Raw genomic sequence first — 15,211 nt, 5'->3', positions numbered from 1 at the left:
TTATACAGTTTGGTGCCACCAAGTAGCAGCAGTGCACGCTTCATCTAATTTCAGATTAGCTGCATGCTACTATTTACAATGCAGTTCAATCAGGAGAGGAAGGATGGAGAGGCCCCTTCTCACCCAGCAGGTTTGCTTCCCACCGGTCAGTCAGAGCAACTCTCAGTCAACAGAAATATAGGGATCTTTTCACTCCTGCAAGCCCTGCAGAGCTGGCCCAGCCACGGAACAGGGAGCTGGGTCCATCCCTCAGGACTCTGCAGAGCCAGCTCAACCACAGGGGAGGGAAAAAACAGTGCAGAAGTATGTAATTAAAGATTGTACAATAATACAGATACAGGAAGGGGTCTTGAACTAAGGCAGCCTTGATTCTGATATTTCCTAATATTTTGTGCTTGAGTTTGCAACCTTAATGTTCTTTGAGTGCACTTTGTGTGATATGTACGTACAATGGGGTCCTGATCAATGTTCCCTCTAATTTTTTACATCCATGTGCGGAATGAATTTTGTTATGTGCACTAATATGGAGGTGATGTGTGGCGGGGTGGGGCTGAGGGGTTCAGTGTGGGAGGGGCTCAGGGCTGGAGCAAAGGGTTGGGGTGTGGGCTCTGGGGTGGGGCCAGGGATTAGGGGTTTGAGGTGCGGGAGGGGGCTCAGGGCTGGATCAGAGGGTTGGGTGCGGGGGGGGGGGGTGAGGGCTCTGGGGTGGGGCTGGGGACGAGGGGTTTGGGGTGCAGGCTGCTGTAGGGGAGTGGAGCCGAGGGAGAGGTGCCTCTCCCTGCTGCAGCCCTACATGCCCCCTACCTCTCTCCTCTCCAGTCCAGGACCCTGTGGCTGCGCACCTGCATGGCCCTTGATAGCCTGCTGTGCAGCCATGCAGCTTAGAAGGAACTTAGGTCCTGATCCTGACTGGGCCCTATTGGCAGCGTGTTCCCACAGCACTAGTGTGTGTGCTGTGCAGACTCCTAGGGCAGGATGCCACTACACACAACTGGTAGAAAGGGGGCAGAAGTGCCATAGCTATGACTCCTGCTCTGTGACCATGACTCTCCCAGGACACGGTGCATCAGTCAGGCTATACTAGAAAGAGCACCGACTACGTGCTTTGGGACAAGCTCCTTCTAAAGCCAAATATTCACAGAGAAACAAAGAGACTGTACCTGTGCACTGCAGTGGGCTGGCCCCAGGCTGGTGTTGCAGCTCTCAGGGAATGGACGCTCCCCTGCAAGGAGAGATCAGGGTAAGGCATGGGCCTGAGACAGACCAGGAATCCTGCAACCCCTCTGCCTCCCTCCTTCCACTCCACCCCACTCCACTCTGGAGAATTGGATCCTATCCCTGTTCTGCAACAAAGTTCCTTTAGGATGCTAGGCAAATCACTGCAATCAAACTTTCACACTCATTGCATGTTCCTCATTTCCTGGGTGCCTTATCTGAGCCCCTTGGGTCTGATTTGCAGAAGCTCTGAGCGCCCACAGCTGTAACTGAACTCAACAGGTGTACATATAAAGTGCTATGTAATGCTGTGTACTCTAAAAATCAGGCATCCAAAATTAATGAACACGTTTGACTTTAATCTTCCTGTGCCTCATGTGTAAAGCAGAGATAATAACCCCTGACCGCCTCACAGGTGTTGTGGATACAAACTGGACTGTGAAGTGCTCAAACACTGGAGTGACAAGTGCCAGGAAGCAATTAATTCTGCTGTGTTCAGTGTGGGGTTTGGATGGTGGCAGCAAATAAGGCAGAGGCTGCAGTAAGAATATGTACTGAACAAGTAGCCAGCCATTCAGTGAGCACCTTCCTGTAGCAGCATTCTGGATTATGTCACCAGTGTCCCTCCTCGATGCACCACTGCTCCAGGGCACTCACAGACACAGCCTCACACTCCTTGACATCAGGAACTGGAACATATGCTCTAATTCCAACCGGAATTATTTTGGGGAAGTCTCTGGCCTGTGTTATACAGGGGGTCAGACTAGATCAGTAGTGGGCAATCTGCGTCCCATCAGAGTAATCTGCTGGTGGGCTGTGAGATGGTTTGTTTACATTGACCGTCCGCAGGCATGGCCGCCTGCAGCTCCCAGTGGCTGCAGTTCACTGTTCCTAGCCAATGGGGGCTGTGGCAAGTGGCGTGGGCTGCAGGGACATGCTGGTCGCCGCTTCCCACAGCTCCCATTGGCCAGGAACGGTGAACCGCGACCACTGTGAGCTGCGGGCGGAGGTGCCTGCGGAAGGTCAATGTAAACAAACTATCTCGAAGCCTGCCAGCGAATTTCCCTGATGGGACACATGCGGCCTATGGGCCGCAGGTTGCCCACCACTGGACTAGATGATCACAATGGTCCCTTCTGGCCTTGGAATTTATGACTCTATGAATCCTCCGCTTCTTAGTGACATCATCTCTCCACATGGAGAAACTGCCATGATGGGTCATCTGGATTTATGGCTTATTACAACGATCTGTAACCCATTAACACACTCTTTTTCGTCTTATGAGTACAGGGGGGATAACAGGCCACTTCACTTTGAATGGTTTAATACAATGTGTGTTAATGACTTATGCTAAACAATCTGTTGACCTTCCATTTTGCTGTGACACTGGGAGTTAATTTCAAGGACCTGAAGAAGAGCTCTGTGGCTCAAAAGCTTGTCTCTCTCACCAGCAGAAGTGGGTCCAATAAAATATATTACCTCACCCATCTTGTCTCTCTAATATCCTGGGACTGACAGGACTACAACAGCAAGACCCAATGATGGCTCATTGGCAGGTAACCCTCCAACACACACCACTTTCACTGCCCCTACAGCAAACTGCCAGGGGCTGCAGCTCTTCTGCAGGCCCAACCCACCCACAGCAAACTGACAGGGGCCCGCAGCGCTTCCTCTCCCACACGCCCAGCCCCCTACCAAACTGAGAGGGGCCCGCAGCGCTTCCTCACTCTCCCCACCACTGCCCAGCCTTGTTGGGAAAACACAGCTGTTTCCTTACAGCCCCTTGCCACGACCCTCACAGAGGGAGGGATTTGGCTGTGACGATGAAGCAGTTCTGCTGCTAGCACCCTTCTTCCCAGGCCCACGTGTCTTCTTGGCAGATGCCTTCCCCCTCCGCTGGCACCCATACAGCCTCTCCTGAACAGCAGGAGCTCTTGGGGATGGGCAGAAGGTGGCACGGGGAGATTGCAATCATGATTTCCTTTTGTACAGGATTACTAGGAATCATAGTGGCACTATAAAGCTGAGTGAGATCCCAAATCCCCACAGCTGTCTCAGAGAATGCAAAATCCATCACAGCCTGAAAGCAGTTTTCCCAATGGTCAATTCCCTCTCTGTTAAAAACATGCACTCTATTTCCAGTACAGATTTGTCTGCTTTACGCTCCCAGCCAGTGGATCCCACTGCTTTTGACTGCTGCATAGGAGTCCTCTGCTCTCCAAAATCTCCTTGTGCACAACTAGCTGCTCATGATCAAAGTTAACTCCTAACCAGGGATAAGCTAAAAAGATGGGACTCCCTCCAATTCTGACTGTGAGGCAGGTTTCCCAGCCCTCTAATTGCTCTTGAGACTCTTTCCTGGACCCTTTCCAAGTCAACACCCCTTCTGAAGCAAGGACACCAAACTGGACGTAGAGTCCCAGGTGCCAAGGCCAATCAAGCCCACCCTCAGTTGCACCATAGACTTCTTCCCCACCTCCAGGAGACACCCTGCACTCTTGGCTCCTTGAGACTCCCAAAAAATCCCTCTGCCTTGGGTACCCTGCCCCATACAGCCTGGGCTGGTACCTGTTTCCGGGCAGAGTTGGTGCTCTCCTTGCCTTGAGGGGATGCCAGGGGATGGATTCTCTGGCGCAGTGTCTGGAATCCCTCCCAGCAGGAAGCAGGGCACTTTCTGGTTACTGCAGCAACTGGATGAGCCTGCAGCTGGCACTGAAACCCAGAAGACAAGCCCCAACACCAGAAAGCCATGCAGAATGCCACCTGTGGGACATGCCTGGGGTCGCCCCCTCCATGTTCGGCAGTGCCTGGGGCCCCCTGAGCATTTGCTCAGAGCTCTCCCATCTCTGAGCATGGGGCCAAAGGGCAGGAGAAGAGAGAACTCCACAAAGTCCAGGGCAGGGAACACAAGGAACCTGCTGTGTGTGTCTCAGCCCAGAAGGTGCCCAAGCCAGTGTGAAGGGATAGGGTGTTTCCCAGAGACATGACCCCCAGGCTCACAGGACTTCACACCCTACTGGCTCCCAATTTCAGACTGACAGGTGCCTTCTGCACAGGGGAGCACAGCCCTCCCTGTACACTCACAGCACTCCCACAGCAGACACCCTCAACCAACAGTCACCCTGGGCCCCTGTCCTCCCGCAGGAGGCAGAACTGACCTGAGTGCTGATGAGGCAGCAGAGAAGAGAGGAGTCCACCCACCCGGCAATGCCCGTCCTCTCTTCCTGCCCCTGGCACAGGGCTCGGCCATGGGATCTGCCTGGCCAACTGCAGAGCAAGCACAGCTAGTGCGCCCTAAGGGAAGGAAAAGAAAAGTCAGAGAAAACCACCCCTTCCTTTCTCCCCTCCCTGCAGCACATCACTCTCCCTTTCCACTGGGCACTCAGACACAGCAGAGCATCCTGCCCACAGCTCCGCAACTACACAGCATCCCAGCCGCAACTTCCCTCCACACTGCCATACGCATCCTGTCCACAGCTCCCCAGCCATCCCTGACTCCCCACCCCATTCCCGCAGGGCATCCCAGGCTCAGCTCCCCACCGCACTCCATAAGGGCATTCCATCTGCTGCTCCCCATCCAACCTCAGCTTCCCACCCCATTCCCACAGGGTGTCCACCCCACACACCTCTGTAGGGCATCTGGGTCACAGTTCCACAGCATCCCACTGCCCACATCCCTGCAGAAGACATCTTGATCACAGTTCCCCCCAACCCCCAGGTGCAGCTCCACCAACTCCCTCCTCACAGGTGCCTTGGCCCTGCCCTTTATAGAGGCATCCACTGGTCGCAGCTCCCTCCCCCATCACCAGGAGGAGATTATCTCGTACCCAGGTGAAGGCATCCAGGATTGTGTAGTGAGGCTGCAGGTTCAAGAAGGGTCGCTGCCCATTCCCTTGCTCCCAGCCATCTCGACCCCGTCCGCTCTGCCAGCCAGGTGAGAGTAAATAACTGGAAAACAAAAAATAATGTAAAACTCCTTTCCCTGCAAAACTGGGTGAGATAATGAGTTCTCTATACTATAGGGGCCCAACCCACACCACAGTTAAGTCAATCAGAGTTTTCTGTTTAGATCTGAATTTTCAAAGGGCTCTACCATGCGAGGCAGACAAAGTCTGATTGGAGACCTGATGCTGGGTTTGCAGTGCAAATCTGAGGTCCATCAATGCAGGGGTTCAGGAAATACAGGACCCCACCCTCCCTGACCTGCTTTTAAAATGTTCAGGTTATGATGCTTTTGGCATAGACCTGGGGAAAAAACTATGGCCATGAGACACAGAAAACTAGCACTGTAGGACTTCCTGATCCAAGCTAGTGTCAAGCACCAAGAACAAGTCTGGTAAGCCAATATTTCAAGTTACTGGACTTCATTCTGGTTCTCCCAACACTAAATTGAGCTACTGTAATCCCGAGTCAGCTGACATAGGCAAGACATGGGTGATTTACTGCAGTGTAGTCATGTCCCCATTCTGGTTCTCCCAGTGGTGTACTTAGCTACTGCACGCAACAATCCAGAGTGGAGACAGGAAGCCACTGCACATGTTCGTTAGTACTCTCAGTTCTATAGATCAGCCTGAAACTCACTTCAGACCAGGGGTTACAGGCACAAACACAGGGTCATTAGGTCAGGCAGTTCCCAGGATAAGGCACTCCCACCCATACACACCCAACAATGACCTGGCTCTGCTTATCAGCCTGTTGTAAAATGCACATGCAGAGTTAGATTGACTTGAAAATGTGAATGTCAGGTAAGGACCAGGAATAGACTGAAGAGAACAAATCTGGGGGCATTTGCACAGAGGTTCCTGAGATGCAGCCCCCTCAAAATGACCTATCTGCAAGAGCAGCGTGGCTTGAAAATTGACCTGCCAGTTGAATGCCTGCACAGTGTGGGAAACTTAGCATCATTTAAGGGGATTACCAAGCTATTAGGCCCCAAAGTGTAAGCACGAAATGAAGTGAACATGGAGCTGGTGTTGAAGTTGTGTCAGGAGAGCAGCTGCCAGCTCCATTTCTCTGGAGGCTTGCTACTGCAGGTACAGGGACAGAGCTGGCAGCTGTGCGATCTCAAAACCCCTTAACCCTGCTCCCAGGGAGCCAGCAGTAGGCCATGGGAATGAAACATAACCTCACCCCTTCCTACCCTTCCATTTTTTCTGTGCCCAGCACAGCTCCAACCCACCATTCCCATCGATGTCTCCTGATGCCCATGTCACAGGATGTATCAGGAAGCACTGCCAGCAGCAGGTGCTCCACACCTGTCAATGACATCTCAGGAGACTCATGGCTGCAGCTGTAGGGATCAGAGCTTTAAAAACTTTAATGCCATTATTCACCAATTCTCCTTCTGTATCCCTGCCAAGCTGGGAATCCAGTGCTGCTGCTTGGCTGCTCCTGCCTGCACAGTACTAACTACAGCTGTTTTTCACTTTTCTTCCTTTAGGCGGCACTGCTTGGTGCACTCCCTGAGAAGCAGGGCAAGCAGTAGCAATGTGAACAGTGGCAAAGGCCACAGCAATTAGGGGCAGTGAGGGGATCCCAGTGTGAGGGTGGAAAGGAATACAGACAGGATAGATCTGGGATGGTGCCATGACTTGGACAGTCTCTGGTGCTGCCAATAAAGCTAAGCCAAGATGCTAGAAGGGCAAGGATTGCAGAGATGATCTCTGCAGCGGCACTAGAGTGCATCTGGCCATTTTCCTGCTCTCTGTTACTCCCCACTATTCCTGGATTTCACAGTCGCAGCTGTTGCCAAGAGCACTCTTTATTGCCTGGGCTTGGCAAGAAAGTTCCAGTCCAGCCTTCCAGGCTCCTGTGTGACTGCTGTATTACTCTCTGCAGGGCACTGTGCCTGAAGAGCATTCACAAACTGTTGCAGACACCTGCCTGGAAATTAAGCAGTGCCTCATGCCAGGAGCCCAATACACTCATGCTCCAGGAGCCGCACTGATTGCTGATTCCTTTCTAGGTGACGTCTGAGGTCCTACTGGTGACCTACAAACATGGCATAAAAACTCCACTCAGCCAATGGCTTAGGGCAGGGGTGGCCAACCTGCGGCTCTTCAGAAGTTAATATGCGGCTCCTTGTACAGGCACTGACTCCGGGGCTGGAGACACAGGCGCCAACTTTCCAGTGTGCCAGGGGGTGCTCACTGCTCAACCCCTGGCCCTGCCCCCACCTCATCCCTTCCCAGCCCCTCCCCTGAGCCTGCAGTACCTTCGCTTCTCCCCCTTCCTCCCCAGATCCTTCTGCACGCCACGAAACAGTTAATTGGGAGGTGTGGGGAGGGAGAAGGAGGCGCTGCTCAGTGGGGCTACTGGTGGGTGGAAAGCACTGGGAGCGGGGGAGGGGGAGCTGATAGTGGGGGCTGCTGACGTATTACTGTGGCTCTTGGGCAAAGTACATTGGTAAATTCTGGCTCCTTCTCAGGCTCAGGATGGCCACCCCTGGCTTAGGGCAATGAACATGAGGATAAGTGACTGGGCTGAGTTCCCACACTGAAATGGCTTGAGTGCCGGGTTCCACCTACTCCAGCAAACCTGCAATCTCTTCTCCATTCAGGACAATGCAGGGAGTAGGAAAGTGGAGCAGCTGAGAGCCCGAAGGCTGAGCAGCAAACTGGGCAGACTGGGACAGGGGCAGAGGAGAGGGCCAGCTGCTCGAAGCAGAAGTATTGGTGAGGATCTGTTACCGACCATCAAATAAAACCAGAGTACAGATGGTTACTCCTATCTGTAACGTGTGGACAGAAAACGTATGTTGTTTTGAGAGGCCCTCAGTTTAGGAGACATGTTGGAAGGTGTCCTGCAGCCAGCAGTAAATCATCATTAGTTTCTAAACATTACAATTTTCTAACCAAAAGGACAACATTGGCTAACCCATCCTGGTTCAGTGGCAAAATTAAGGCAGCAATTAGAAAAAAAAAAGCATATATAACAAATGGCTAAAAGGGGAAATAGACAATCATTATATATCAAAAGTTATGATGTGCAGAAATATAAGGGAATCTAAAGATGGAAAAAATCCATGGTTGACAGGACTTCATATGGACAATATGAAGTAATTTTTTAAAGTATATTAGATACAAAAGTATCCAACCAATGGTGTAGGCCTGGAGATGGTAAAATTGTTAATGACGATGCAGATAAGGCAGAAGTGTTAAATAAATATTTCTGTTCTGTGTTTGGAAAGAAGCAGAATGACACACTCACATAACATTAGGATGAGGAAGTACTTTCCAGTACATTAAACTACATCTACTAAGGACAGATATTTTTAAATCAGCAGGCCCAGATAACTTGCAACCAACAATCCCAAAAGAGTAGGATGAATATATCTGTGGCCTGCTGATTTTATTTTTTAACAGATGTTAGAATACTGGGGAAATTCCAGAAGACTGGAAGAGTGCTAATGTTGTGCCAATATTGAAAATGGGCAAGGGGGATGAACTATAGGCCAGTTAGTCTGACATTAGTCCCATACAAAATAATGGAAATGCTGAGATGGGATTCAATGACTAAAGAATTAAAGGAGGGTAAAACAATTAAGGCCAGTCAACGTGGTTTATGGAGAATGGGTCTTGTCAAGCAAACCTGGTTTCATTCTCTGATGAGATGACAAGTTTGGTTGATACAGGTGACTGCATAGATGTAACATACTGGTTTTTGTATGGAAGCAGTTTGACTTAGTACCACTATGATAAAATACACCCCTATATTCACACCCAATACACTATTGTAATAATCTTTGTTCAAAGTATGCCCTGTAAGGTATCATTTGAAAACTCATTTGAAAAATAATTTGCCGGTCAGTATTATCCTGATAAAATGTGTGACAACATTGTATATAAAGTTCTAAGATTCCCCCGTATGATGTTATTAAGGCTATGTCTATACTAGCACTTTTGTCAGAAAAACTTTTGTCGGTCAGGGTGTGAAAAAAACACCTCCCCTGACCGACAAATTTCACCGACAGAAGCGCTGATGTGGACAGCACTATGTTAGTGGGAGACGCTCTCCCGCTGACATAGCTGCTGCCGCTTGTTGGTGGTGGTTTAATTATGCCAACGGCAGAATTCTCTCCCGTCGGCATAGAGCAACTACCGGGAAACCTGATAGCGGCACAGCTGCAGCATTACAGCTGTGCTGCTGTAAGGTCTGTAGTGCAGACATAGCCTAACACATGTTCCAAATCCCACAGATCTGCCCAGGCAGAAGTCAGGTCTGTCCTAAATAAACAAAGGAATGTCTGCTTGGCTTAATTTGGATTTAAGTAGTAAACAGAGTCATCAAGCAGTGAAAGAAAACAAAAGAAGTTCAAACATTTGGGGGAAAAAACAGCAGGAAATATCCTTCCATACAGACTCTTTGTCAACTGGGTCTTAGCTAGAAATGTTTTTCAAGAGGGGGCACAAACTATAAAAAGGTGGGACAAACATCCTCTCTCTCGGCCTTACCATTGCTTTCTCTGCACCTGAAGAGACAAAGGAGACAGCTGTTGGATTCTGGGGGAGGGGCCCGACCTATGAGTTTGGTCAATAAGACTGCTGAAAGCATGTGATGAGAAAACTTTGCTTTGAATCTAATATAGTTTGTTAAGTTGGGCACCCAGATAGCATTCTACCTTTATTTTTCTTGCAACCAATTCTGACTTTTACACTTCATTACTTGTATTCACTTACAATCTTTTTCTCTGTAGTTAATAAACTTGTTTTACTGTTTCATCTAATCCAATGTGTTTGTTGAAGTGTCCGGGGACACCATATGGGGTAACCAAAGTTGTGTATGTATTATTTTTTCAAAAGAAGAACAGACTCAATATATTCACTGTCCAGAAGATGGCTGGACAGTACAGACATACGTTTCTGGGGGAAAATCTGGGACTGGGAATGTGCTGGACTCATTCTGTGGACTCTTTAAGGCTGGTAACAGCCAGAGGGTGGCTGGCTGCAGCAGCACACAGACATAGCTGGGAGTGACTTACATACCGCAGGCTGTTTGTGAGCAGTCCAGGTTAGTGGCTCCAGCAGCAAAGCAGTGTAAAGGGCACCCCAGGTTACAGGGCAGGGGTGACATAGATACTCATTGGTCTGGACTGTACCTTGGTATGTCACAACATTCTGATTTTAAAATGAGCACTATACAATATCAAGCCACACTAAAAGGATTAAGAACTGGCTAATTGACAGATCATCCTGGAAGGGGGTATTTCTAGTGAAGTTGTGCAGGGATAGGTATTAGGCCCAACACTATTCAATATCTTTATAAAGACCAGGAAGAAAATATTAAAAAAAAAAAAAAAAAAAACAGCTGATCAGATTTGAAGATTACACAGAGATTGACAAAGTGGCATATAATGATGAGGACAAGGTAGCCATACAGAATGACCTGGATCACTTAGTAAGCTGGGACCATTCAAATAGAATGCTTAATACAGCCTGTCATAAACATACAGCTAGGGGTAGCCTAGAATTCCTCCTTACCTGTAAGGGGTTAAGAAGCTCAGATAACCGGGTTGGCACCTGATCAACAGGACCAATGGGGAAAGAAGATACTTTAAAATCTTGGGGGGGAAAGGTTTTTTTTGTGCTCTTTGTGTGTGTGTGTTCTCTCTTGGGACTGAGAGGGGCCAGACAGAAATCCATCTTCTCCAACCCATCCTAATCCAAGTCTCCAATATTGCAATCAGTATAGGTAAGCCAGGCAAGGCAGATTAGTTTATCTTTTGTTTTGCTTGTGAATTTTCCCTGTGCTAAGAAGGAGGTTTATTCCTGTTTTCTGTAACTTTAAGGTTTTGTCCAGAGGGGAATCCTCTGTGTTTTGAATCTGAATACCCTGTAAAGTATTTACCATCCTGATTTTACGGAGGTGATTCTTTTACCTTTCCTTTAAATAAAATCCTTCTTTTAAGAACCTGACTGATTTTTCCATTGTTCCAAGACCCAGGGGTTTGGGTCTTTGAACATTTTGTAACCAACTGGTTAGGATATTATTCTCAAGCTTCCCAGGAAAGGGGGTGTAAGGGCTTGGTGGGATTGCTGGGGGAAGAGGAACTCCAAGTGGTCCTTTTCCCTGTTTCTTTGTTAAATCACTTGGTGGTGGCAGCGTTACTTAAACCCAAGGTACAAGGGAGAATTTGTGCCTGAGGAGTTTTTCACCTAAGCTGGTAGAAATAGGCTTAGGGGGTCTTTCGTGTGGGTCCTCACGTCTGTACCCTAGAGTTCAGAGTGGGGAGGGAACCCTGATACAGCCAAATGGAAAGTTATACATGTAGGAAGGAGGAACGCAGGTCACACCTACAGACTAAGGAAACAGGGACTCTGACAAGGATTCAACATGCGCTCCCAGTGTGATCTGTAGCAAAAGGGCTAATACAGTCCTTGGAGATATAAACATGAGTGTGGAGAGCAGGAAGATAATTTTATCTCTGTATAGGACATCTGTGAGACTGATATGGAATACTGCATCCATTTCCAGTGTCTGCACTTTAAAAATGATGTTGAAAAAAGGATGCAGAAGAAAGCCACAGAATGATGTAAAGGCTGAAGAAAATGCCTTACAGTGCAAGACTTAAAGAGATCAGTCTGTTTAAGGTTATCAAAATGAAGACTGAGAGGTGACTTGATTTCTGTGTATTGTCAAGGAAACAAAACACTGGGTCTAAACCACTCTTTATTCTAGCACAGAAAGGCAAAACAAGAACCAATGGCTGGAAGATAAAGCCAGGCACATTTAAAATAGAAATACAGGACAAATATTTAAGACGGTGAGGTTATTAACCATTGAAACAAACTAGCAAGGAAAAGAAATGGTGAATTCTTCATCTCTTGATGGTTTCAAATCCAGGCTGGCTGCCTTTCTGGAAGATGCTTTAGCTAAATACAAGTTGCTGGGCTCAAAACAGAGATAACTGGGTGAAATTCAAGGACCTGTGTTGTACAGGTCAGACTACATGATCTAATGTCCTTAAAATTCAGACTCTGTGAAACCCAGGGCCATCAGCAGCAGAACTGTGGTGGGGAGGAAGTGGTGGCAGGGGGATACAGACAGAACCAAGCATGCGCCAGGGGGAGAAACACATGGAAACTCCTGCAACGTTTTAGCAACCCAAAGCTTTGCTTGAGCTGGGTGGACCTTTCTCACCCTGATTTCTCTGGGATCATATCAGTTTCAAAATTCAACCTTAAGCACTATTAAATTTTGAACCCCTCACCCTCTGTTCCAACTGGGTTGGAGGAGCAGCCACTCTATCCCTCCCCTAGCCCTGTCCTGTTCCCCTAGGACACCTATTTCTTCCCCCCCCACACAGGGCCCACCTGACTGGGCCATAAGGACCCCATTACCTAATCCTGCATCAAGGCCAGTGAGAAAGGTCCTGGCCCCACAGCACTGAACCCCGCCCTCATCAGTTGAGAGCACCTGAGCACCCAATCGCCAGCAGCAAGCATAAGTTGTATGTAAATTCTAGTCCTGCTGGTAGTTTGCCAGACTACACCTGCTGGTGACATGCCCATTGCACCGAGCCACTAGGCTCAGCCTTCAGGCCAGCAGTGCTCAGGCTTGTTTTCCAAGCCTATATAAAGCCTTAAATGGGTCAGGCGTGGGGGGTTGAGTTGGGAGAGCCACTGTGAAACATTTACATTGTTTCCAGGCACTCAGACAGCAGCTTCACATCAGCAAATCACCATCCTCCAGGAGATGAGGCAAAAGGCAATACAGGACTGGAGGGGAGGGGAGGGGAAGGGAGGAGAGTAGAGTGTGTGAGGCACAAAGCAGCTGTACTAGCACTGGGTGCCATTCATCACTGCCGGGGGGAGCAGCATTAGGTAAGCACTACTCTGGTGTCTAGCTCTACTCTGAGTAGGCAAAGTTACACGACAAGGTGGCAGAGTTCCAGCTTCACTGCAGCTTTGGAGCAGCACCCACTGCAAATGGTGGTGGTGAAGTTCTTGTGTAGACATGGTCCGGGTGCAGCACAGGGAGATTGACAGTGTGGCACAACCTGACTCATGCTGCAGCACCAGTATGGCCCACCAGTGGGAATGCTGGGGAAGAGGGCAGGAATTCACCCTGACCTTGGGCCTGCACAGGCTGGCCAAAGGGGTTCCAGAGTACCATGGAGACCTCACCCAGTCAAATGCATGCTACCCACACTGAACTCTGGAGTGTATGCAAAGGGCTTAGCTAGAACACTCTCCCTAGTGTGGACATCTGAGGCAGAAGGGGAAGAGATACGGGGAGAGGGCACTACGCTGAAACTCCTGCATGGGCCAGGAGGGAGAAAGATACGGGATAGGGACCTGGGACCAGAGGTGAAACTGAGTTAGGTTATAAGAAGGAAAAAACAGAGAGAAAACCAGGACCCGGATTAAAAGACGATGACTTCAGCAATTCCTTAGATCACCATCAGGAAAAGGGATTTCATGTTGCAGTTCCTGAGAACAGGGTGGCCTTTGGAGCATGTTTGCTGCTGTCTTCAACACTGACTGAGGTGAAGGGATGGTATGACCAGACCAAACCAAAATGGGAATATCTCCAGGACGCCCCTTTACACTTCTTGCCTTTGGCTAAGAAGTCCAGTCCACGCAGACCCCAAAAGCTGCTTACCTGCTGCCTACAAGCATAGTGGGCACTGAGGACGATGACAGAGCCCTCAATTGCCTCTCCCCCAACACAGAATAAGACGTGGGCTATGCAGGTCTTTCCCCTGTTCCCTGACCCTCATTCTGCATTCTAGCTGGGTACTGCACTGTAGGAGCTGCCCAGGTCTCCTCCCTGCTTCCCACATCAGAAGGTTGACCATCCTCACCTCTGTTCAGATGGAGTCTGTCCAGCACTGAGCGCTGAGGTGGCGTTCCGGAGCTCCTCATTGCCAGGCAGGGTTGGGATCCCATGGACAGAGCTTGAAGCATTCAGCACATGGAGACGGTGAAGGGCTGCATGTGGAGTTAGGAGAGGGGAACAATGCATTGGGATTCTGCTTGGAGGAGATTCCAGACACTCCAGCATGTAGCTCAAGGACAGAGCAGCCTCCCCAGCATTAGGACATGCTCTGTACCCTCAGGAACATTGGGTTTGGCTATATAGGGGTGTCTGTGCTGCCTCACTGGCATGCATTCTGCTCCACAGGGAGCCAGAGACCCCATTCCCTTCAGGAGTGAACTGATGCTAGCACAAGGAAAGTTAAGCCCCCATCTCTAGTTATTTGGGGAGCAAGCAGCCTGAAGTGGAAGCTGTCGGAGCATTTCCAGTCTAATCCCCACTTGGTGTTGAACCTCCAGGAACACTCTTGTTCGGGGCAGAATTTCCCAGACTCAGCCTCCATCCAAAGGGAAGGATGGATTGCAACCCAAACTGGCTCAAGCAGGGTGGGCAGCAGCTGCTTTGTTATGCTTCTGACGTGGGGGTCATATAGCTCCCTAAAAATGGGGTATTTTGAATTGTAGGGTTAATTAAAATGGAAATTGTAGTTTAGCAAGTAATTGAATTTACTAGAGGACTGCCTGGCAGTCACAGCTTAGCGAGCATGTAATAACTGAAAGGAGCTGGGGGGAAAGAGCTCCCTTTCATGAACATCCATCCAGTCAGTTAGCTATGAAGTTCCTCTTGCTGGCTATTCTCTGCTTGCTTTACCTGTAAAGGGTTAACCAAGTTCCCCAAGTAAAGAAAAAGGAATGGGCACCTGACCAAAAGAGCCAATGGGAGGCTAGAGCTTTTTAAAATGGGAAAAAAACTTCCCCTTTGTCCCGTTCTCTGGAGGAGACATGGAGCAGCAATGCTATAAGCACGAATGCAGTGTAAGGCTTGAACCAGGTACAAAAATTCATCTTCCATACCTAGAAGAAATCATTAGACAGGGCATATTTAAATAGATGCGATTAGGTTTATTTTGGCTTGTGGATCAAAGTTCCTCCCCCCCCCCCCCCATTTTACAAAGTTTTAGCCTCCCACTAGCTCTTTTGGTCAGGTGCCCTCTCCTTTTCCTTTACCTGGGGAACTC

The 15,211-nt window shown here is 49.2% G+C and overlaps 1 protein-coding gene across 3 annotated transcripts in view; it reads right to left on the bottom strand.

The window, feature by feature from the left end:
- DELE1 (DAP3 binding cell death enhancer 1) overlaps window positions 1–15,211 on the bottom strand; it is a 44,091-nt gene that overhangs the window by 28,124 nt on the left and 756 nt on the right. For all 3 annotated transcript variants that reach the window (XM_084635736.1, XM_084635737.1, XM_084635738.1), the window contains exons 2-6: window positions 14,021–14,147; window positions 5,043–5,163; window positions 4,374–4,509; window positions 3,784–3,927; window positions 1,161–1,222 (exon numbers count right to left, since the gene is read on the bottom strand). In XM_084635736.1, coding sequence (XP_084491862.1) covers window positions 1,161–1,222; window positions 3,784–3,927; window positions 4,374–4,509; window positions 5,043–5,163; window positions 14,021–14,147 — 590 coding nt within the window. The remainder of the gene's footprint in view (window positions 1–1,160; window positions 1,223–3,783; window positions 3,928–4,373; window positions 4,510–5,042; window positions 5,164–14,020; window positions 14,148–15,211) is intronic.

This window comes from Lepidochelys olivacea (assembly GCF_965140295.1).
Source record: "Lepidochelys olivacea isolate rLepOli2 genome assembly, chromosome: 8".
In the NCBI taxonomy this organism is placed as follows: domain Eukaryota; kingdom Metazoa; phylum Chordata; order Testudines; family Cheloniidae; genus Lepidochelys; species Lepidochelys olivacea.
Note: the sequence above shows the minus strand (reverse complement) of the source record. Positions and strands in the feature narration are given on the sequence as shown.